The 23,835-nt window shown below is 37.8% G+C and overlaps 1 protein-coding gene across 5 annotated transcripts in view; it reads right to left on the bottom strand.

Moving 5' to 3' along the window:
• The window catches only part of Tpst (tyrosylprotein sulfotransferase), a 149,936-nt gene that overhangs the window by 11,919 nt on the left and 114,182 nt on the right, over positions 1–23,835 (bottom strand). For all 5 annotated transcript variants that reach the window (XM_076523707.1, XM_076523714.1, XM_076523717.1 and 2 more), the window contains one exon: positions 17,976–18,268. In XM_076523707.1, coding sequence (XP_076379822.1) covers positions 17,976–18,119 — 144 coding nt within the window. In that variant the 5' untranslated portion in view covers positions 18,120–18,268. The remainder of the gene's footprint in view (positions 1–17,975; positions 18,269–23,835) is intronic.

The following is a 23,835-nucleotide window of genomic DNA, read 5'->3' on the forward strand; positions in this document are numbered from 1 at the left end:
TAGAAAAACCATTTGCAGTATGAAGCGCGAAAAATATTATCGTTCGTCGTAGAATGAAAAGAATGAAACGAAGCACCGGTTACTGTCAAGAGAATACTCTGCGAAGCTTTCGTTTTATCTCGTAGCAGGGAATATTTACTTTCCATCGTTTCGAAGGTGGAACGCAGCCGAAGGAGCAGCTAAAAGAAGAGGATGGGATATATAGAAGGTGTGCGCTGCGTATTTATGACCCGAGAAACGAAGGAAATCTCGCTTGAAGCTGCGCCGACGAAATCCGCGGGCACAAACGCGCGTTCGCGTGGCCGATGTTCCTACGATGGTTTTTCGTTGCTAGCGTACCAATTATAGTAAATTCTTCCTAATTTTTCTTCAGCTTGTAAACAAAATGAAGAATGAAGTACGAAGAATAACACATCGACAATTTAATTAACCCCTTGACATACCATTTTCTTCGCAGTTACTACGATTAGAAATTTTTCGATTGCAATAATTTCTTAGAAGCGAAAGAAAATTGCTGCTTATTGTATGCCTAAATTCACTTGAATGCTTACACATTGATAACAAGAGATTAGAAATTTATTGCAATTTTAAAGGACAGAATAACAGCTATACTCGATAAATTATTACTAGAAATTTTCATGACGAATCGAACTCGTCGAAGTATGGCAAGGGGTTAAACGATCTAATTCCAAACGAAATTTCACACGAACCATCGACGATCCAAATGTAGAAGTATTAATCTAACGATAAACAAATGATTAAAAAATGAATACAGAGAAGAAAAAGAAAAGAAGAGAAAGCATTCATGTTTTTCATTTTATTTTGTTCCCAAGTACAGTAAATTCTCTTTAATTGGAGATATGATTCTTCGAGTGTTGCGCCTCGTTTTTATGGTTGTTATTAATCGGCAACTATAAAAACGAGTCGCGAGGCTCGAATAATCGTATCTCCTTTTCTCAAATTGTCCATTTTTTGTTTTGTTTACAAGCTGAGGAAAAATTGGGGAGAATTTACTGTACCGAGGTTGTCCGCCAATTTCATTTGTTTTAACGATAATCGATACAGACAGCGGATTTTACGTGTTTACAACAAGAACGAGTAGATGCAAAATGCGAAATCGTTCGAACAATTTAAACATATTATTGCATCGCTGTCAACTTACTAAAATTATTAAGAAAACGAATAAATGTCTACGTAATTGCTATATCTTGCAATTAACGAAGATAATTCTCAATTTGCATAAAGATCCGCAGTCTAATAATCATTAATTAATAAAATCTAGTACTTAATTTGCATAATCTATAAATTTATAGAAATACCGACTGTGTCCATATGCAATGTTTAAAACAATTTACATACCTTAATAATTTTATTTAAGTAGGTTAGATTATCAAACACTTAATTTAGTATAAATATTTAAAAAAATGAACGAAGAACAAATTAGAGATATTAGAGATATCACGATGAAGCATCGGTAACAGGGACATTTACATAAACATATATTTTTCATTAATCTCGTAGCAAATTTAAGCCTTCAACGTTCTGAAAATATTTAGCTATATAATCAGAGGATTAAACGGTATGAAATGCAAGGAAAAGTGAATTTCTATGTAAATTTCAGCTGAGAATGTATAGACGAACGAAAAATTATTCTTAATGTGTCGATAACTGAGACCCTTACCCTATAGTTCATCGGATTTCGAACTTGATGCTCGATGGGGTAACCGTGGAAGTTGAAGGATCGCGTGAACCGTCGCTGGGAATTGTTTAATTAACCGCAGCGACGCGGTGGGAGAACATTCGCACTATAGCGCAGAATCGATCGTGCCGTCGATGCAGTTTGCATGATTATTAATAAACGTCCACGGTTACGATTCATTAGCTCGGCGCATAAATTGCGAGTGAATTACGCTCGTATGATTCACGCGTGCTTGCGCGTCCTATGCGTTCGCGGCAATCGAGTCTTCGTAGCAACGAAATTTTTAACTAATAGATAATAATAATAGAGTTAAGATATATATATATTTAGAAAATTCGTACGGAAACTATTTGAATCGTTTATTATTCGCATCAAAAAATTATGGCATAGAAAAATTTCAGATAAAATTGGTTATATTTGAGCGATGATAACTCCGCGAGAAATCATCGTAGGACGATGATCTTCTACTCAAATTAAAGCTTAAAATGTCTACTTTGAGACAGTATTTCTCGATTTTAAATTCGGCGCTTCTAGATCTCTGTAACCATTCAAATGTGAAACCATGTTTGTCACACTGAAAATTGCCAAGTTTGAGAAAATGCACGGGCTTTGTCAGATCTTATTTCGGAGATGCCGTTTGCAGTGCAATGAAATTCGATTCTTGCCGTTTAATTAAAAAAAAAAGAATCGTGGCTGCGATTTTTTTTCGCAAAGTTACAGCACTTTAAAGTAACCCTTGCATTAATTTGTATATAAACGGGGAAAATACCTTCGTTGCAAATAGTTCAAGAAGATTTGCAAACAATAGGAAAACAGACAAACGGGAGATATAGCATAAAATAAAAGGAGAAGTAAAAATAGTACTGATAATGATAGCGAATATAAATGAAACGGCAATAAAGAAGAAAAGTAGAACGCGCATCTTATCGGTTCGCTGCGATCGGGTCTCCGCAGCAACGGAAATTTTTCCATTATCGAGGTGTTCTTGCGCTGCCCTTCCACCCGCCAACGGAAACACGCTCCGTAATTAGCATTTTTTCACGGCGAAAATAACGCGCGCGCACACACGTGTGTCCACCGACTTTCCATTCTTTCCTGTTCGCACGCGCGGCTAGAGTAAATTTGCGGCCGAAATTCTACGGTAGCCGGGCAGCATGGTTTTAATAAAAACCGGTAATTAACTCACTCATTAGCTGGTTGTGTCGTTTTAACCCTTTCGTTCTGAAGAGTCACGCAGAAGTCTGTTTCTGAAATTGCTGCGCGACGGACTCCTCGCGCGGAAATAAGTCGGCAATTTGCGAGCGACAACGCGTTAATATTTCCCGGTTTTGCGGTGCTGATCCTGTTCTCTGGATTACGCACGATGTCGTTTATTTATTCTATTATTATTCTATTAGTTTGGTCTATTATTTGGCCTACTTGACTTCAATTCGGGGAATGAAATTTCGTTTTTTTTTTTTTAAACATTTCGTTCAAACTTTTACGCATCGTTGGGGACAATTACTGTTTCCCAGAAATTTTCACGGACAAAAATGTCACCCTTAGGAAATTTTAATATTTTAGAATATGTACTAACCATGTGCAGTGTCGCGTGATAACTCTAAGGCACCACTAAAAATTGTCAGATCATGTTTCAAAATCATTTGAACATTATTGAATTTGTTTATATTCCGAAAAGATATTTTATAATTAGTTTAAGAGTGCAGAATTAATTTTCACCGAAAGAGTGGGTGATAATAAGTTTGTTTCGTTGTTTAATTGTTATGCAATAATACTAATGAATACTAAAAACAAAAATACTAATAAATACGATATTACGAAATGTTACATTTATTTCCTTTATTTCTGTTCTTCTATGATCCTGAAGACCAGAGTATACTACATGGTTGGATTCGTCTTAATGCACAATTTCATATGATGTAAAAAATATGTAGGGTTCCATTAAAAAAAATAAAGGTCATCTTTGTGTCTCAGGAAATATTAAAAATACAAAAAGTTGAGATATGCTATCATATTATCAGTAAAATATAGTATAACTTCTTCCTCTTCCGTTTTTTCCCTAATGTTTACCGTTAACGCAAAAAACGCTGATAAAAATGATCGCGAACACCCTGTGTACATACGTATAATAATTAATACGTGATTGAGATTTCTAGTAACACAACTTAGAGTAGATCCTTAATAATTTCTAGTAAAATAAAATAAAATTCTGATTTTTTGTTATTAATACCTAATATTATAAATATAAATACCTAAACATTTAAATAAACGTAGACACACGATAAATAACATAAACTGTTTTTTTTCTTCTTAGAAATGACTACAATCGAAAACCTTCCAATCATTGCAACTATGAAGAAAATAGTACGAGATTAATTACAAATTTAACGATAAATGTTTCAAACATTTTATGGTTTTTAAAATTCGCGTTTGGCGCAGAGAACGTCTGCGAGACTCGTCATTTCGACCTACGGGGTCAAAATAGCAAAGGAAAAAACAAATTGCTGCCCCGAGCATAGACAACGAATTGCCGCATCGCCGGCAACGATCCAGGTTCGTCTTTTATCCGGTCGCCTGACACGCGGACATCCGCCGGTTAATTAGCTGTTAATTGAACGCTCTCTAAGGTCGAGCGGACCTCGTTGGCGATCGAAACGGAAAGTCGGGAGCGCGATCCGCGTGCTCGAGACGGCACCGCGTGCCTCGCGAGGATGAAAAATACATTTCCCGGTTGCTTTCGCGCCTCTCTCTTCCTACTCCTTTTTATAACGGGTCGCATGTTGCCTCATACATTTTACAAGCGACGCGTGCCATTCGGCGGCGACACGTGACGAACAATGCAGTTCGACGAGGAACAGCTTAATTAGCTGCGCGATTAAAATTCCAGCGACGCGGCCGCTAACAATCGCCCGAACAATTGACATTTACGATCGGCGGCCGTAATTGGGTCGGGCTGCTCGATAAATTAACAAAATATCAGAGATTTGTTAATAATCTGCCGGCCACGGACGAACGTATAACCTGTATACATACATATACACGGCGGTGGTATTGGCATTCGTGTGTTTACGCGACGCACAATCGATATTAGAGACCCGACGCGAATACCACGCATGCTTTCGTCCCCGATGATTCGATTAAAGAACAATCGAGTTAGGTAAACCGACGATACACTTCATTAAAAGAATAATGGGGCGCGATAATGGGGTGCTCGTACGACGTGTACTTTCCTTGCATAACAATCGAGGAAACGCGAAGAGGAGAGAACAGGGAGGTAACCGAGTATGAACACGATGCCTTGGATTATGGTTGTGTAACAATTGGAGGAAGTGAAAGACGAAAGAACGCAAGATCGTTAAAAAATTGATGGAACCTTGGAAGGGTTTTACCGATTTCAACAATTTGATCGATTATGCGCGTGGCAAAGGAAATCTTTCGATCATGTTCACGGTATATTAACACGTTGAGCGCCACGCATTTTTCTAAAGCAATCCCGTTCAGGCCACGCGCGCCGCTTTTACGCGCTGGTATTGTAAGGCCGGTGTTTCCGATCGCAATAAAAGATAGTTTACGTTTGTATCGTGATACCTATAGGTATTGGTTCAACACGTTACGCGCCAAGTCTGTTTTGTTTTCTTTACCGTTTGGCCCGCTCAGATAAGATTTCTTTGAAAGAACACGTTACGCGTCAAGTCTGTTTTGTTTTCTTTACCGTTTGGCCCGCTCAGATAAGATTTCTTTGAAAGAACACGTTACGCGCCAAATCTGTTTTGCTTTCTTTACCGCTTGGCCCGCTCAGATAAGATTTCTTTGAAAACAAATTAACATTATTGAATTTCGGAAACAATTAGCAGTCCATCTTACAAGTTGTGACAAAGAAAACATTCCACCGAGCAGAATTGCAAGAAGATCCAGAAAAAAACACAAACTCGAAAGAAAATCGGGAAAAGTCTCTGAAGTTCGAAAGTACTGTAAATTGTGTTATGACAAAAATGTAAGAAAAGATGGTAGAGTGATGGCAAGGAGAAAGACCAAGCGTGTTGTAACATTTTGTAATACTTGTAAAGGAAAACCATTTTTATGTTTGCCATGTTACAATGAATCCCATTAATCCTGAAATGATACCAAATTAAGTAAATTTTAAATATAATTTCTGTAATTCCGTAAAATAGTGTAAAATTTTAGAGTTCTCATGTTACACGCTGTCAGCCATCGATGGTTGACGCGGCCTGAACGGAAAGTCCAGTGTCAGCCACCGATGGCTGACGCGGCCTGAACGGAAAGTCCAGTGTCAGCCACCGATGGCTGACGTAGCGCTCAACGTGTTAAACTTAAAATCTGACATAAATGTGACAGCGAATCTGACATAAATCTGAAATAACTCTGACATAAACTTGATATTTTGATAGAAATTTGACGCACATCTGATTTTACTATTTTCTATGTCTATACAGGGTGTTCCAAAATTATGGCATTTCCGGGAAATAAGGGGTTCCTGAGGTCATTTAAAGTAACTTTTTCCTTGGCGCAAATTTAATCCGCGGCTTTGTTTATGAGTTATTAACGAAAAACACTGACCAATCGAAGAGCGAGTACGGCCGACGCTCTGCCCTTGCGGTCAATGCCGCGTCGCGCCGGTCATCTGACGCAGCGATGGTGGTCGCGAGGGCGGGGCGTCAGTCGTACGCGACTTCTCATTGGTCAGTGATTTTCGTTAATAACTCGTAAACGAAGCCACGGATTGCATTTTCGCTAAGGAAAAAGTTGCTTCAAATGATCTCAGGAACCCCCTTTTTCGCGGAAGTACCATAATTTTGAGACGAGAACAATACTTGTTCTATCTTGACTTGTGTTAACTCGTATGCACTGAATTAAGCAATATGGTAATATAAACAATGTCATTTGGTTATTATAATACAGTCGGCGTACAATGTATTTGTACACCTTTGAAGACGGAATAACGTTTTTAGAAATTCGACCAAGCGATTAAAATTTGTTGGAGATGTTAGACAATTTACTAGACAATTTAACCAAAAAAATTTAGACCGCTTGGCGCAAATATTAGAAAGTTGTTCCGTTTTAAAAGGTATACGAATACTTTGTACCCCGACTCTATTATTATTATTACAATATTTTAATAAAATATGTATAAAAGATTTTTATTAAGTATATATGTGAAAGAGATTCTTTAAATATTTCTATTAAATAAGATTCTATGAAATAAGGATAAAATATTAAATATTAAAATATCAAATATTCCTAAAACGTTTTAACAATACATAAAGTTTCTTTACTTTTGCCGGCGAGTGTACATAATGCCGTATCGTTTACGTGGAATGTACAATAATTCCAGCTAAATTCTAGTAGCATAATTTGTGCACAGGCGCCTCGCAGCCGCAGTCGATCACGCTCCCTTTCCCAGAAATAGGCACTCGTTTCAGGAATAAAGACGCGCAGTTTGCCTCGCGTTTCACGATTTTTCGCGGCGGCGCGGCGCGGCGCCGGGGACACACGACACGCTCGCAATTAGCATTCCAACGTGTAACCAGGGTGGCTTCGTAATTCGGGCTGGCACAGCCCCCTCCCGGTTCACCCATCCCCTCGCCAACCCTCTGTTCCGTTCGCGACCCGTAAGCGGGGAGAAAAGTACGCGCGAAACTCAACCGTCGCGATTTATGGCGCGCGGAGGGTTTCAGCCCGACAGAAACTCGTTCTTTCTGTTCCGTTCGCGCGCGGTCCGCGGATACGGGCTCGAGCGTGCACGTATTCACGCGTGTTGCTTCTTCTTGTCCCTCATTTTTGCCCTCCGGATGCCCCCGGGCCCGGAGAACGGGGCGGCTGTCGCGACAAGGCCGTGTTCCAGAGGGTCGCCGCCGCGCTTTTTCCACCCGTTTCTCGCCGCGGTTGTCGCGATTAACGACGCGACAAGCGAGCCACCCTCTCCGCTCCTGTTCTCGCCGCTTCGAGCGTCTCGCGAGGACAATCGATCGCGCGACCGAGCTCCGATTTTTCAATTTCTCGGGACACTCGCGCGGTCATTGTTTACCGCGATTTTTGCAATTCCACGACGAAATGTTGTTCCGTGAATGGAACATTTTTATTTAGGACAAAATACAAAACAAAGTGAACGATTTACCACCTTTTAAAACGCAATAAATTTTTTAAAACTGAACTAAATTACTTGAATTTTGTTTAGATGATAGAGGGACTAGTCTACTGGACGATGACTGAAAAGCTTCTTTTTAATTTTGCTATTATTTGGAATTGAAAGAAATAATTAAAAATCCTTGTGTTTTAACTTTTTTATCTGAGACTATAACGTAAATTTAAAAAATGCCTTTTGTAGATCTCGGTAACTTGCGTAGAAGGATTTTAAAAGCTTTTTGGTCAGAATCGTGATAAAATAACGATTTTTGCGATCTTTAATTACCTGTAACTAATAACAACGTGAATCGATTTGGATAAAATTTTTAACACGCATATAAGTTACCGAGATCTACGAAAGACATTTTTTAAATTCTCGTTATAGGCTCAGATAAAAATGTTAAAAACGAGAGATTTGTATTTTTTTGTCATTTCAAGTAATAGTAAAATAAAAAGAGAAAGCATTTCAGTCATCATCTAGTAGACTAGTCATCTAAAAAAGAAAATCAAGTCATTTAGTTCAGTTTCAAAATAGGTATTGCGTTTTAAAAGGTGCACGATTATTTTTGTGTGCCATTTTATCTAATTTTAGCTTGATACTTTGGAAGGATCAGTTCTTTTACTGTAAGAATGCATAGTGTCAATGAATTTCTCCTATGTTAACTTGCTTTATTTTTTAACGTAACAATATAAAGTAAAATTAGGATTAATTTTATTTTAATTTGATTTGCATTTATTTCAAGTATTGTTTATTTTTTGTTCATTGTAAGTACTTACAATATTTTATATAATAATCTTAAATTACATAGAATCTGTTTTAGATCTTTGGTTATGTCATTTGAGTATTTTGGGACAAAAAGTAATGCTCTCAATAAGAAGAAACTGAGAGAAATTAGCAATGAAATTTTCTAATTTCTTAATTTTAGGATTAATCACATAATTAGATAAAAAAGTGTAAGGCATATTATTAAAAAGTCAGATGTGTTCAACTGTGAGTCGTTAAAGAAGCCTAAGTAGAAACCTATGTATTTTCACATATACAATTTATCGAACATTTTCAACGTATTATGCTTATAAACATGTTTAAAAGCCGTTTGTGGTTAGCGTTAAAACATTTCCAAGAAGGGAACAGACTTCAGAAAATAATTTTTCTCAAGGTTCTCATTTGCTGTCCATCATTATTCATGAGCTTCACCCAACTACCCTCACTCCCGGAAATTTTAAAATTCTATTGGGTTGCATCGTGAGTCTGCAGTAACTTTTTCCAGAAAACAAATTTTTTACGCCGCCCCCGGCTGCATATCAAACGTTATACAAGAGTGGCAGTAAATGACGAAGAAAAATGCATTTATATATTAATCTCCTCGCATCGAAAATACAAAGTTTAATAAATACACACAGAGACATTATCTCATTGAAATCGCAATCCTCGTTTTACTTTCGATCGTAAATTTTAATAACATACTGTTGCACTCGTATTTGAATGTTTTATTAAAATATTAATATTAATAACTTACTGTTGCGTTCGCACCGGCAGAACAAACAATATTCGGATCGGTATTAATTGAGTTTCGTAGATGTTGATCGCGAGTCGCGGTACATTGTACGGCCGAAACGCGTTCGCAATTCACACGTCGCGGTAATTAATTACAACGGTGGCCGTTCATTAATAACAAATCCTGCTGGAACCCATATTCAAAGTCCATGAAGAATTATTTCCGTCGACGTTCCCAAGGGTACTGTTTTTATTCGGCGCAAGCTTTCACCGCGACGCTTTATTGTAGCTAATGCGGAACGAAAACTGTCGGAACGATTTCGGCTCACGGAATTGTTTGGCATTGGAATCGATTGGAAACACGGAACGTCACCGACATGCTGTCGCTATTCGAGCAAAATTCATTACGAAACGAAAACCACACGATTCTACGTTCACGGGTACACATAGAACCGATAACTTAACGCTTTCCAACGTCGCACAGTGGGGCATTTCATCGATTTAGACGGTCGAAATTATTTCTATTATTTGTTTGACACGAAACACGGTATTGTAAGGATTAGTGGTGAAATTTACACAGTTTAAGGTCAACAAAAAATTCTAATACATTTTTTAAACAGTTTAATCGTTTCCAATAAAGATAATAAAAATAAGCAACTAAAGATTGACAAGAGTTTCTTGCTGTAATTTTGCGAAAAAAAATCATAGCCACGTTCCACTTTTTTTAAATCGAAGGGAATGCATCGAACTTCATTTCGCTATAAACGGTATCTCCGAAAAAAATTCGACAAGGTTCGTGCATTTTGCCGAATTTGGCGATTTTTAGTATGAGAAACATGGCCTCGCATTTAAATTGTTACAGTGATGTGGGTGCGTCAAACTTAAAATCGAGAAACACCATCCTAAAGTAGATATTTCACGCTTTAATTTGAGTAAAAGATCATCATCCTACGATGATTTTTCGCGGAGTTATCGGCGGTCAAATTTGACCAATTTTATCCGAAATTCTTCTGCGCTATGATTTTTTAAATATAATATTTATCAGCTTCATTTATCAGCTTCACAATTTATTAGCTTCATATTTTCTACGATAAAATTTTGATTGGTCAAACGCTGCGCGAAAGGCAAAGCAAATGCAGTTTTATTTAGTCAGGTAGAAAGTCCATTTTTATTACGATGAATTCCAGAAAAATGGCCTTTGACCAACTAGATCGACGAAATACCCTGCTGTGCATCGTTCTCATGGCAAGGTAGAAACACGCAACGCCCCGGAGAATATTATCACCGGAAAACGTACACGTTTTCCCGTGGCATTTTCATAAAACCGCGCTGTTTGCTCTTCGGATCGGGCCAAAGCAGCCGGGGCGCCCTTTAGACCCGGCCGCATCATCCACAAGACTTACGTCGAGCTTTAATATGTCCGCGAGGGTTTTAATGTCAACTACCCTTTGATTCTAATCTCTTTGTTCGCTCTCTTTGCGGCACGGTGCGTCGTTTATGTGTGCGTCCGTAACAAAAATCGTAACTTCTAAGCTAATTAATTTTTGAACAAAATCCCTTAATAATTTGTCAAAGAAAATACAGATATTTATTTCATACAAAAAATTCTTGTCAACTTTATCTTTTACTGCATAAAAATTTTTACGCAGATTTTCATCAACTTTGAGTTACTTTTGTCCGAAAGATTCTTTCATTAACTTCTGCGTTAGTGCCTGAGAAAATTCGTAGCGTCCGGTTATGGCTATATATTTTGTCAAATAACTCTGAAGATCGCAACTTTTTGCAAAACAGTTTTTATAATATCAAAATGTGCTATCCGACGATATATCGGAATGAGAATCCCAGGATATTTTGAGCGGCTTTTTTTAAAACTTTATAATCAAGAAATGTAGGAAAATAAATTATTATTTATATAAAACTTAATTATTTCATTTCGTGTCAATTATTATATTACATATAAGTATAATAAAATTTCTATAGATTAATTGCAACCGTATAACGCCTGACCATCATTTTCTATAAAGATTATTCCGCAAAGTGGCCTTTTGTTCATAAGACAATGTAAATGAGCTGTGTTTGATCTTCCTAATATTCGCTTGAAAAACTCGCTTCAAATTAATCTGCCGCTCAATTTTTTGAACATTTTGTTCCTAGATATGATTATTCAGACATTTTAACACATCGTACGCATAGTTTTCAATCAATTTGAAGCAGCGACTTTTTGTCATTTTGTCCATTGACGGTCGCAATGTGCGGCGGCTCTCGTCGCGAATCTCTGGCCGCCTGCTCGCCAGAGAAAGGGTTGACGTCTCCTTTGGTTTCGGAACGATCTCTCCTGTAACAGGATAATTTTAAATCCATCGATTGGCGGGCTTCCGCCGTCGCGTTTGTCACGCGAGCATATTGCGAACATCCCGTGATACCTGCATATTACATACCGTCGCGTTCCTTTGTAATTTTAGCGGACGCGCCTGTCACCGAACTTGCGCTATGACGGACGTATATCGACGCGAATTGACGAGGTTTCGCCGTGGTCTGCGAAAATCCAGCGGCTCTCAGCTGCTCCCTGCTGCCATTCAATCGTGAGAATGCTAAATGCTTTCGTAGTCTCGACACGAAATGATTCCATTGTGATTCTTCGACTCGTTCACGCATTGTTCAAATGTTACAGTTCGGTCGAGGACTAAGACGAGGATTGGACATTACCAGAATAGAATTTTATTCGAGAAGTATTTCGAATAAGTTCTTTGTATAAGATTTTATTCGTGACATAGTTTGAATAAATTTTTTAAATAAGATTTTATTCGTGACACAGTTTGAATAAATTCTTTGAGTAAGATTTTATTCGAAAAATGGTTTGTATGCATTCTTAAAACGAAATTTTATTCATATAATAATTCAAATTAATTCCTCGAATAAAATTTGATTCAAGAGATATTACCAATAAAATTTTATTCGAGAAATGATTTCAGTACATTCTTAAAACAAGCTTAAAACAAACTTACTCGGGAGATAGTTTGAATACAATTTTATTCGAAATATTATAAACATAAAATTTTATTCGAAATATTATACGAATCAAATGTTATTCGAAATATTATATAAATCAAATATTATTCGAAATATGATACAAACAAACTTTTATTCGAAGAATTCATTCAAAATATTTCTCTAACCGAAGAAAATAATTTCATATATACAATATTTTTTAAAAATAAATAATTAACGAATTTCATTGACTTCCTTATGGATGTGAACAAATAATTTGTAGTCAGATAATGTACGTTTTCGATGGTGCCGAGTAGAAGTAAAATAATCACTTCGTTTATTTCCTATCCTGTTCGAGACAATAACGTCCCTTTAAAAATGTCGCCTCTCCCCTAAATACTTCAAAAACGCGGCGAATGCGAACATTGGTTCCTCGGATTTCCATTTACGGCCTCGGAAAATCGCGAGTCTGCCTTTGACGGGCGGCGCACCTGTCCCTATGCATAGCTTATGAGGAAAAGTCAGAGCCTCGCGGCTACGAAGTTCGTGTCGCGACGCGAGGCGAACGCAGAAATTCCCGCGGAACTTCGTTTACGCAGCGAAACTTTCAAATTGGATTTTTGTTCGTCGGATTAGGTCGAGGGAGAATGCTGGGCGTCGTCTCGCCGCGAAAGAACGGCGAGGATCGTCGACGGACAGGTGGATCGCGGCGCAATCTCGTCGCAAACTTATCCGGCTAATTGGCCAGCGAGTTGTAATTACGGGACCTGCCACGGCTGATCTTCCGTCGGGCCTCTTCGACCGGTTAATCGGATCTTGTTATCGCCGCGAAACTTTTCTCCGGCGATCGTTACGGCTTCGACGATGATCGATGCCACGCCGACGATCTATCTGCTCGATTTAACCGTTTGCACTCGGATGGCGACTCTGAGGCGCCACTGACAATTGCTAGATTGTGTTCTAATATCGTTCTTATCTCGGCAAATTTGTTTACGCGGCGCGGATTTTGCGCATCTTTAAGTAAACTCTGGGTTTTATGCACTTGTGATTGCATTGCGGATTTTATGTACTTGTGATTGCGTTGCGGATTTTATGCACTTATACTTGGACTGCGGATTTTATGCATTTTTAAGTGGACTGAGGATTTATGCGCTTGCGACTAGGTTATTAAAAGAGAATAATAGTAGATTATTGTATACAATATAAAATATATTATATACTGTTATACACACTGCACAACGAAATTATAAAAGTACACCAACTTCGACCGACGACAACTTCGCGAAAAATCAACGTACGATAATGACTTTTTTATTAAATTAAAGCTTGAAACCTCTACTTCGAGACACACTTTCCCGATTTTAAGTTCGACATGCCCACTTTAGTAATTTAAATGTGAAATCATGTTTGTCATATTTAGAATGAAAAAGAAATTCGTATAAAATTTGACCAACTTTGACTGACGATAACTCCGCGAAATATCATCGCACGATAATGATTTTCTTTTTAAATTGCAGCTTGAAACCTCTACTTCGAGACACTTGTTCCCGATTTTAAGTTTCAAGCACCCTCGTCGCTGTAAGCATTTAAAGGCGCATCATGATTGCTAGTTGCAACATCGCTATTGAAGGAGTTCGCTAGGTGGCCATGTTACTGGACCACCCTGTATAATCTAGTAAGCTCTTTAGATCTCTCCGGAGCTCTGTTTAACAACAGGTAGCCGAACCGAAATTGCGAGAAATGGCAACAGCCCCGGCAAACGCGAACAAACAACCATGATTCGACGACGATTCCCTTCAGAACAACTCGAAGGGACTATTAGTCTGATCTGCGAACCGTGAAACGGCCGCGGGTTCCGCGGGAAAATTTCAATGGAAATTCGACGGAATTAGGCGAGTCGCGATTAAAGGGACACGGGCGGGACATTATCGCGGGAACGAAATGTGTCTTTGTCCCAGTTGTCGCCCGTCTTCCCGTCTCCCCATCGGGACCGTCTTGAACGTCGTCCAGTGACAATTAAGTTCCCCGAACTTTTTATCCGGCTGCTTTATTTGTTGGAAAATTTCATTATGATTCGAGCGAGGCTGGACGCATAAAGTTCCTTATCGTCGGCTCGGCGAACTTCCTCCTCGCGTTCCTCCGCCGCGTCTTCCGCTGCCGCAGCGGCGGCAACTTCTTAATCCCCGCGTTACAACCCTTTCCGATCGGTCCGACGTCCCGTGGTTCGGCGAGCAAAGCATCGGCAGAATGGTTGCCGGATTTTCGTGGATTTTCCTGCCGGTTTTGTTCCCCGCCGGCGATGGCCCGGCGAATATCGCCGGGAACTTTTAATCGAATTCCCGACAGCGGCCCATTATGAAAACAATTAATTACCGGGGAGGACACGCTGGTGCGCGGAAGAATATCGAGCACACCGATAATTTTCGAACTTATTTAAAAGAGTATAGCATTAGATAATTATTTAATATTTGTATTATTTAACGTTTATGATATTTATAATATTCAATATTAAATAATAATCTAATGCTATACTCTTTTAAATAAGTTCGAAAATTACCGGTGTGCATTATTAATTAATTATTTAATATTTGTATTATTTAACATTTATGATATTTATAATATTCAATATTAAATAATAAAGTTAGATATCTAATTTAATTAAATATTAAATATCCGAAATGTTAAATATCACAAATATTTAATATCATAAATATTAAATATCACAAATATTAGATATTAGAAATATTAAATATTACAAATATTAAATATCTGAAATGTTAAATATCACAAATATTAGATATTAGAAATATTAAATATTACAAATATTAAATATAATAAATATTACAAATATTAAATATAACAAATATGACAAATATATTAAGTTTTATAAATATTATATATATTAAATTATTGTGAAACTAAAACGAGTAAAGATATATTAAAAGCTGTCGTAGCTGTACAACGATCTCGTTTACCGCATCTTCTGTATCATTTGCACTAACACAAGCTGGTCCGGTATCGACGCGCAAACAAATGTGCAGCGTGCGAGATTAAAAATGCTCGCGTAGCTCGGCGTTATCAAATTATAGAGTTGATCGAGTTCCAGGGGTCGGAGCTTCGAGGCCGCAGCAGAGAGGCCGCGCGCGAATTTCGCCGGGTCTCGCGTGGCGATTTTTAATCGGACACTCCGAATTATCAAACTATTTTCATCTCGCGAGCGGGCCGACCGGTTGTTAATAACTTATTCCCCGGGAGGGCAGGGTTCGTCGGAGCGGGTCTCGCGGAAACTGGTTAGCTCGCACGTACGCGCAGCGTTTCGGCGCGGCGCGGCGGCGTGCTCGTGAATAAATAGCTCATCCCTCGCAGGCATCCGGCAACGAAGTACAGCGGCGACATTAATTTCCGGCCATCAGGAACGCCCGCCGCCCTCGGCTCGGTTGCTCTTACCCAGCAACGTTTAGCCGGACATTCTTTGCGCGACTGACCGTGTCGCCGCTGGCCCCGGTGTGTTGCTCGATCGCGTAATTCTCGCCCGCTCGCGGAAACACGTACCCGCAAAGTTGAGGAACTCGTTTGTCCGGTCGTTCGGGGCCATCGACGATTGTTCCGCGCACGTACGAGCCGTTTGCCGAACCGAACCGAGCCGCGAAAACTCGGCCGAAACTAATCCGTAATTACTCCGCGGCCTGCCCGCGGATTCTGCGCGAATTTCGAGCGGATCCGCGCCGCTGGATCCTGAGAGACGAAATTACGAGCGTGATTCTTTGGTCGACGGAGGAGCCCGGGTCGGGGTTTATTTGTTCTTCGATAGCGCTGTTGGCCCGTTCAGGGGGTTAGGTGACTTCGAAATCTTTAAAAAAATCGAATTTCTTCTTTTGGTTCTAAATAGTAATTTCAAGTCTTAAAAGTAAAGTGCGAAAGCTGCAATTATAGTCTCTGTCTGATACAGTGACTCATATTAACCCTTTGCACTCGAATTTTAATTGTAAATCTAAATTAACTTTACTGACTTACAGCATTTCCATGTTATATGAGCCGTTTATTTTGAAAGTGGCATAAGTCACTTTGTTTTTGAGTCGATATATTTAAGGGTTTGCGTTTTAACACGTTTAAAAATATGGATGCTAACTTTCGAGAAGTTTTACTTGTATTTGTTATCTGAGGATACTGATATTTTTCTCAGTATAAATAATTTCGTGTAAACATTAAAAAATCACCACTTTTCATTACGGTAAAATGACTTAAGCTACTTTCAAAATAAACGGCTCATATAATAAAGTTCATTTCATGCGTATGGAATTGGGTCTTGTGGCTCATACAACAGTTAGACTTCTAACAATCTGTTATGTCTGAGCTTTGATAATGTAAAAATTATTTTGGCACGTGGTGCGTCAGAGACATCTCTCGAGTGCAAAGGGTTAATATTCGGAAACCTTTTAAAACGTAATAACTGTTTTCTAAAACTGGACTAAACGATTTGAATATTTTTTAATATCTTTATCTGAGCCTACAACGAAAATTTAAAAAATGCGTTTTGTATATATTTGTATATATATTTATGTTTTTTTATTATTTATTTATATATATTTTGTATATATATGTTGAACATGTGTTTCATTTTATTGGACTCAAAAAGTGTACCGGCTTAGAAATATTTCCCTTCTTTCTAAAAACGATCACTTATATTATTAATAGCTCTAAATTCGACTTACTCTTATCATTATAAATTGGCACGATTGATTCCACTATAATATTTATGCATTCATGTTGACAGTATGGTGAAGAGGATCGGAGATAATTCTGAATTTTCCACAGGTTAGAATTATCGATAACGCGAACGTACGCTCATCGGCGTTGATTTAATAATATACAAAAACTCCGCTCAGATTCATATTTCGCTGCAAAGTTGTTGAAACTTTAATAAATGTACTTCGGCAATTTGTATAGAGAACTAAAAACTCGTTCGCTCCGACTGTTCTCGGTATTTACAGCGTTCAACACGGATACAATGGGTGCAACAGAATGTAAAGTACAATTAAATTCAATATGACGTTATTAAAGGAAGAAAATTCGGATTCCTCTTTTCTCTTTTTGAGCACCGTGCTCGAACAAGAAAGGAGCCGGGAATCGGGAGAAGAGTTCTGCGTCGTGTTCTTTTTACTTCTTTGACTCGCTCCAAGCCCATTAACGGCATCTTTATTGACTGTGTAATAAGCGGTTTAATAATTTCCCTTTAAATATATAAACTCGAAAGATATGACAATATGAAATCGATGAACATATTGAGTCGACTAGCCGTTGATTTATAACGTTTATGATAATAACTCCTCTTCTACCTTTTCATATTCGTTGATGCAAAGGCGCTTTCGATGTTTAATTGTATATTCATTCATTATTGCGATATAATAATAAATAAATAATCGAATCCCGAAGTGTAATAAATTAAAGTTAAGCAAGTTAATAACAAAACAATTAACATGTTGTTTCTCCCTCTACGTACTAATCGCTGTGTCTCGGACTGAATGCAAGAAAATTTCCAGGCCGAAATAAACGGAACTTTTCGAACTTTTTGAACGAATCTTTGAATAATCGTCGACGTTTAATAAACAAAAATTGATCGGTTTAATATGCACAAGTGAGAATGCTTACCTCTTTAGCGACCATCATGGCAGTGGGGACGGATTTCATGGAGCCGCAGATGATACCCAACTGGTACAGCGCAAAGATCAATAAGAGGCCAACGAAGCAGATGATGGGCCCCTTTCGACCACCGCGGCTCAAGAGGAACGACATGTCGTCACAATGATCGTCGGTCCGACGTTTCTCGACGTGTTTCGGAAACACGTAGCCGACCACCGCACCGATGTAATTACTGGGAAGAGGTGCTCGAGGCCAACGTTCGAGGGCCTCGTACTTCCGGTTACGTCATTAGCTCATTGCACCTGCCCAACAAAGAAAGCATTCTTGTTAGCCATCGATTTTTATTTAGTCTTCGATCTACTTAACAATTAATTGACCTTACTAGACTTCGGATCTTTAGACAAAATAAAAACTGTCTGGCGACAGACAGGAGACACTCAGAGATTTTATTCCTTCTGTAATAATTTCGGTAGATTGCACTTAGTATGTCGGTACCATGAAAGGCTTTTAATCTTTCTATTAAAATGCATAAAATTTTAAATTGCATACAATTTCTTTAAATTGCATAAAATCATAAAGTTGTATGAATGCATAATATCCGTAGTCTAGACATAACATTTCGGGTCAGCATTTATTCGTAATTATTCGTCATAATTTGATATTGATCAAATTTTCTTTAAAACTGCAGTTGTCCGATCTTAATACTTTATATAAGAGCAAAGTTTATTCGTGCATTTGATAAAATGTTCGGTTGGCCAAAAAATCTTACGCATTTTGGGATTTAATGACATGTACCGTTTGGATAAAGTAACATTTTTCAAATGAAGATTCTTGCGTCATTTTGTACTATGTCTATCAATTTATACAATACTTAGCATCTTCCAATATACCGATTAAATTCATTGCAAGAACTCAAGGAGTAACTGTTCTTGTGAACGCGACTTCTCCCTTTAATTCCTTCCCCAATCGATCAATACTCATTCATCCCTCTTCTTGTTCTAATCTTATTCTTATCCTCAATCTATTAAGAGCTCGTACTCCTAACTTTTCTCCATTCCTTTCTTTTCAACTTCCCGTACGGGGAAGTCGTTCTTTTTCTTTCTCGAACTTTCCTATTCACAGTTTTCTATATGCTCTAGAATTTCCGGTACATTTCATCCACCCTCTCTTCCATTCTCGCCACGCATACGTTAAGAACAGACACTAGTAATTAGTTCGCTATCTTCTTCGAAAAATCTGGCGATGTAATTGTAACCTTGGGATTCGGTAGAACTTCGATTAAGCAAACTGGATTTTCCTCGGTTTTTATTATATAGATTCTTGATTATTCCAAGTACAGTCGATTCTCCCTAATTGACGTTCAGGTTGTACATAAAATGGACAATTTGGGAAGAGGCTCGTTTTTTGCGCTTCTTACGGCTCGTTTTTATAGTTATCGATTGCCAACAAGTATAAAAACGAACCGCGAGACTCGAATAAAAATTGTCTCCCAAATTGTCCATTTTTGTGTACAATCAGGGAACGTCAATTAGGGAGACTTTGCTACGATGATGCCATAAAAGGACTTCGATCAAATCTAGAATCTGTCACCTTATCCTATCGTATCAATAATTAATCGAAAATATAAAGAATTTAACTAGCAATTTTGAATTTGGATTTTGAATTTTGATTTCTACTGTATAATGTTCTGTTTTAGACCATATAGTGGTTATCAACCCCAGAAGAATTAATCCTTTGGGTATTTTGTCGAGAAACATCATCTGTTTTAAACTCTGCTAAAGACATTAAAGACAATAGATATTGTAACAATCCTTGTCCCTGAAGAATTTAGAAGTTTCGAAGAAGTTTCGTAGAAGTCTCGAAGAAGAAGGATAATCTGCACTTCAATATCTTGTTTGTGAACGACTGGAGTAATCCCGTTTCGATCTTGTCTCATCTTATCACCATTTCCTAGTTTCAAAGATGGTAATAACTAGACTGTGGATCTTCGTTTAGTGTCATGGACGACCATGCTTGTGAAATACATTGCGGAAAATTTTTGATGCAGTTCGATTATATTACAAATATTTTCAAAATAATTATTGTACCATTATTTTCATAAATATTATTCTATAGTGCATTCAATGGAGTTTAACGTTTACTTTACAGTATGCATTTAAGTAACAGCAAAATTAAAAAGAACTATCTTAGTCATATTATAGTTAACTAGTCCCTATAAATATTTGAAAAAAAATTCAAGTTATTTCGTCGAGTTTGGGTCGGTGGTATTTTGCCACAATGTATTAACAATAAGTTTACCGATCACTAAACGCAACTGTTTTATATTACTTTATAAAGAAAACAATAATATATTTATGCTGATTCTTAGAGCTGTTTACTGTAATATTTGTCCTAAGTAACAACTTTATTGAATAAATTCCTCATAAATGTATATTTATATTTACAATATAAATGTATATTGTATTAAATTTATATTTATAATATAAATGTATATTGTATTAAATTTATATTTATAATATAAATGAATATTGTATTAAATTTATGTTTATAATATAAATGTATATCGTATCAAATTTATATTTATAACATAAATGTATATTAAATTTATATTTACAACCTCAATAATCTGATTGAACAATTTAGAATCCGTCATTGTTGTTTAAAAACCGTGAAGTTAGTGTGAAATTTAATTCCCTGTGTGTCGTGTTCGTTCGAACCACCATAGCCACGGGCCCACCCTATTTGCCTGTGGTCTGCCCGGCCTCCATAACTTTCGCTTCGATGGCCCGGTGCCATCGCCGCGGCCCGAACCGGCCCGGTGAGTTCTTTAAGCGCGTTTTGATTTAGCTGCTCCTTCTTCCGCTCTGCGGCTTTGTTTGACGTAATTTATGGATCGACCGGAGATCGTTGTATGCACTTCGCTACGTAAGAATCGCCGATGCATTAGCGCGATAAATCTGCTGCGGATTATCGAGCCACGACCTGGCCCGGCCCGGCCCGACCCGCACCCGCACACCGAATTCTGTTCGATGAAAAGACGTGCGCGCCCGCGCTCGTCCAATATTTGATCGTGTCTCGTAATAATCGAGCAGATCGATAAACCGTTGCGAAACGGATCCCGGGGATGAATTTTCGAGGCGAGGCCCTCTCGGCCGGCGCCGAGCTCGAACTTTGTAATAATACGGGTCTCAAAAGGTTTCCGATAATCTGGCAAGATGCAAATTACACGCGGGACAGGCCAATGAAATTTTAAAGAACCAACGCCTTGTACATATTTGTAATTACTGAACCTTTCGTTTGTTTTCGGTCATAATTAATTTCGTATTTGTCGAATAACAAATGTTGAATTTTTTTTATTCTTTTATTTTGTTTACTTTTGAATAAAAGAAATTTAATATGTTGTAATATGTCGGGCGTAATGAGCTTTAGATTTATCGAATAAGAAACAATAGATTTTTTAATTCAGAAATAAGCAAAATAAAAGAATAAGCAAATTTAATATGTTTTATTAGGTAAATATAATGTTAATTACGCCGGACACATCAAGACGTATTACAATTTTTTATTAAAAATATACAAAATAAAAGCACAAGAAAAATTGAATGCACAACGTACACAGTTTCGAAGTCGTGTGACTCGAATTGCGAATTCAATGGCTATTCATTGTTCTATTTAACAAAATTTCTGGTGCTGTTCGTGAAATTATATTTATTCAACGCTTTCGCAAATATGTATATATGTATCTCGTTCACAGAAAGTAAACTTCAGTTAATATTCTGCAATAATTAGATCGTGGATCTTAATGGATTTATAGTGATAAAGCCACTAGTGTACGCAACGAAATTCTACTGAATTTCGTAGTTCGTAAAACGACGAATAAAACTACAAATTTACATAGACGCGCAGAATCTCGTAACAATATTTGATGTATGCAGAGTACACAGTGATGGACACGTTGTAAGTGGGAGGTCTTACATAGTTAATTGGTTTTGCGTTGACCGTGGGGATTACTTGTTTAATATTTGCATTTTCAGTCCTGTTATAGCACGGCCGTCGCGATATCATTGCAATTCGGACTATTACAAATTGCATTAGCTTGATCTTGAACAAAGTATTAATACCCAAATTAAATCTATGCAATTATTTGCCATACTCTTGGGAGAGAAGAATTGCGAGCCGATGGAGAATTGCAAAATATTACATGTAATTTATTCTTGTTTTTTTGCAATTCGATGTAGCGTATTAAAAAATCTTACATGGGGTTTCAATAATAGAAAAGAAAAATTTAACGTTATTCTTATCGAAGGTATCCAAGGACATCTTACAATAATTTCTATTTAAATTATTCTATTTTTTTTCCGAAGAGGTTAAACGACATCTTTTAACAATTTTGAATAGAAATTATTTCTTATGTTATGTACATATAATAAATATATAACAATGAATAAATAAATAAGTATAATACAATATAAATATAATATAAATAAATAAATAAATAAATACATACATACATACGTATATATAAAATGAAACAGTGCCTGAGTTGCATCCTCGCGTTACGTAAAGCCCAAGACAGACCGCGCAGAGACAATTTATGGTTTGAAACCGTGTACGAAGTGAACAGTGCATTGTTATTGCCAGCAAGCATCGCAAGAATTGCAAAATCTTGTGGAATGTGACCGTCGAGCTTGCGGGTGAATCCGGATCGAAGGGCGATTCGCGAAACGCGATCGCCGGATCCGGAAAGAAGGAGGTCGAGGGATCAAAGGACGAGGAAGTCCGTGCAACTGGTTCCTGTATGGTCGGTCCTGTGTCTGCACTCCGGTGACAGCTTTCTATTTCGCGCCTCGCCTTTGACCTCCCATCCTAAAAGAGCGCCGCGACGCGCGCGATGAAAGATGAGGACAATCGCCGTACATATTGCTGTACCTCGCCTACGCTCCAGCGATTTTCCACTTGGAGACCCTACCAGCTACCGGAGAGCACTGAAAACCCGACGAGCTCTTTTCCCAAATAAAGCGCGACGCTTCGTTTCCGTGTATCGGACACGGCTGTTTTCTCCGTCGAGCGTTTCCTCGCCGGCTGCCCGATTGTTCCATCGTCACGTTCGATTCGAGAAAATTGAAACAGGTAACGAACTCTCCGAGGGAACGCCGGCACCCGGGCTTCCCGGAAAAATGCTGATCGCAGACTCGCCGGGAAAGCAATCTCTTACCTAATGGCGTCAATCTTCGATCCGTCACCGCCTCGCTTTTATTCCGCCGCCGCGATCTCGAGCATATCGCGATTACCAATTACAGTGGACTCTCTCTCAGCCGAGACCACGAGAGATTTTTCTCGACGTTCTCTTCCGCGATTCCGGTGCTCCTGCTGCGAAACAGCGTGAACAGTCGTCACCTTAAAATTACAGTTGGTTGTATTTCACTCGAATAACGAATACAATTTCATTCGTAGGATTTATTCGAGATGTTTGTCGAATACAATTTTATTCGGAAAAGTTTATTTTATATATATAGAATAATAATTTATAAAGATCCGAGGTCTCTATTCGTAACTCAGAAAAATGGTTAAGAGAAGAAATAAATGTCTATCCATTCCCCTTTTCGATACGGTTTTTGAATAAAATTAAATTAAATGTATTATAATTTTATTAAATTTATTCGATATGTTACTTGAATAAAATTTTATTCAAAGCATTTATTCGATATATTATTTGAATAAAATTTTATTTAAAGAATTTATTCAAAGGATACGTTCGAAATGTTATTCGAATATAATTTTATTCAAAGAAAAATTATTCGTTATTAGGAATAACTTTTTGATGTTTACATTTATTCAGATTCAATGTTCGACCCTCCTATAACAGCAA

This window comes from Megalopta genalis, chromosome 1 (genome assembly GCF_051020955.1).
Source record: "Megalopta genalis isolate 19385.01 chromosome 1, iyMegGena1_principal, whole genome shotgun sequence".
In the NCBI taxonomy this organism is placed as follows: Eukaryota; Metazoa; Arthropoda; class Insecta; order Hymenoptera; family Halictidae; genus Megalopta; species Megalopta genalis.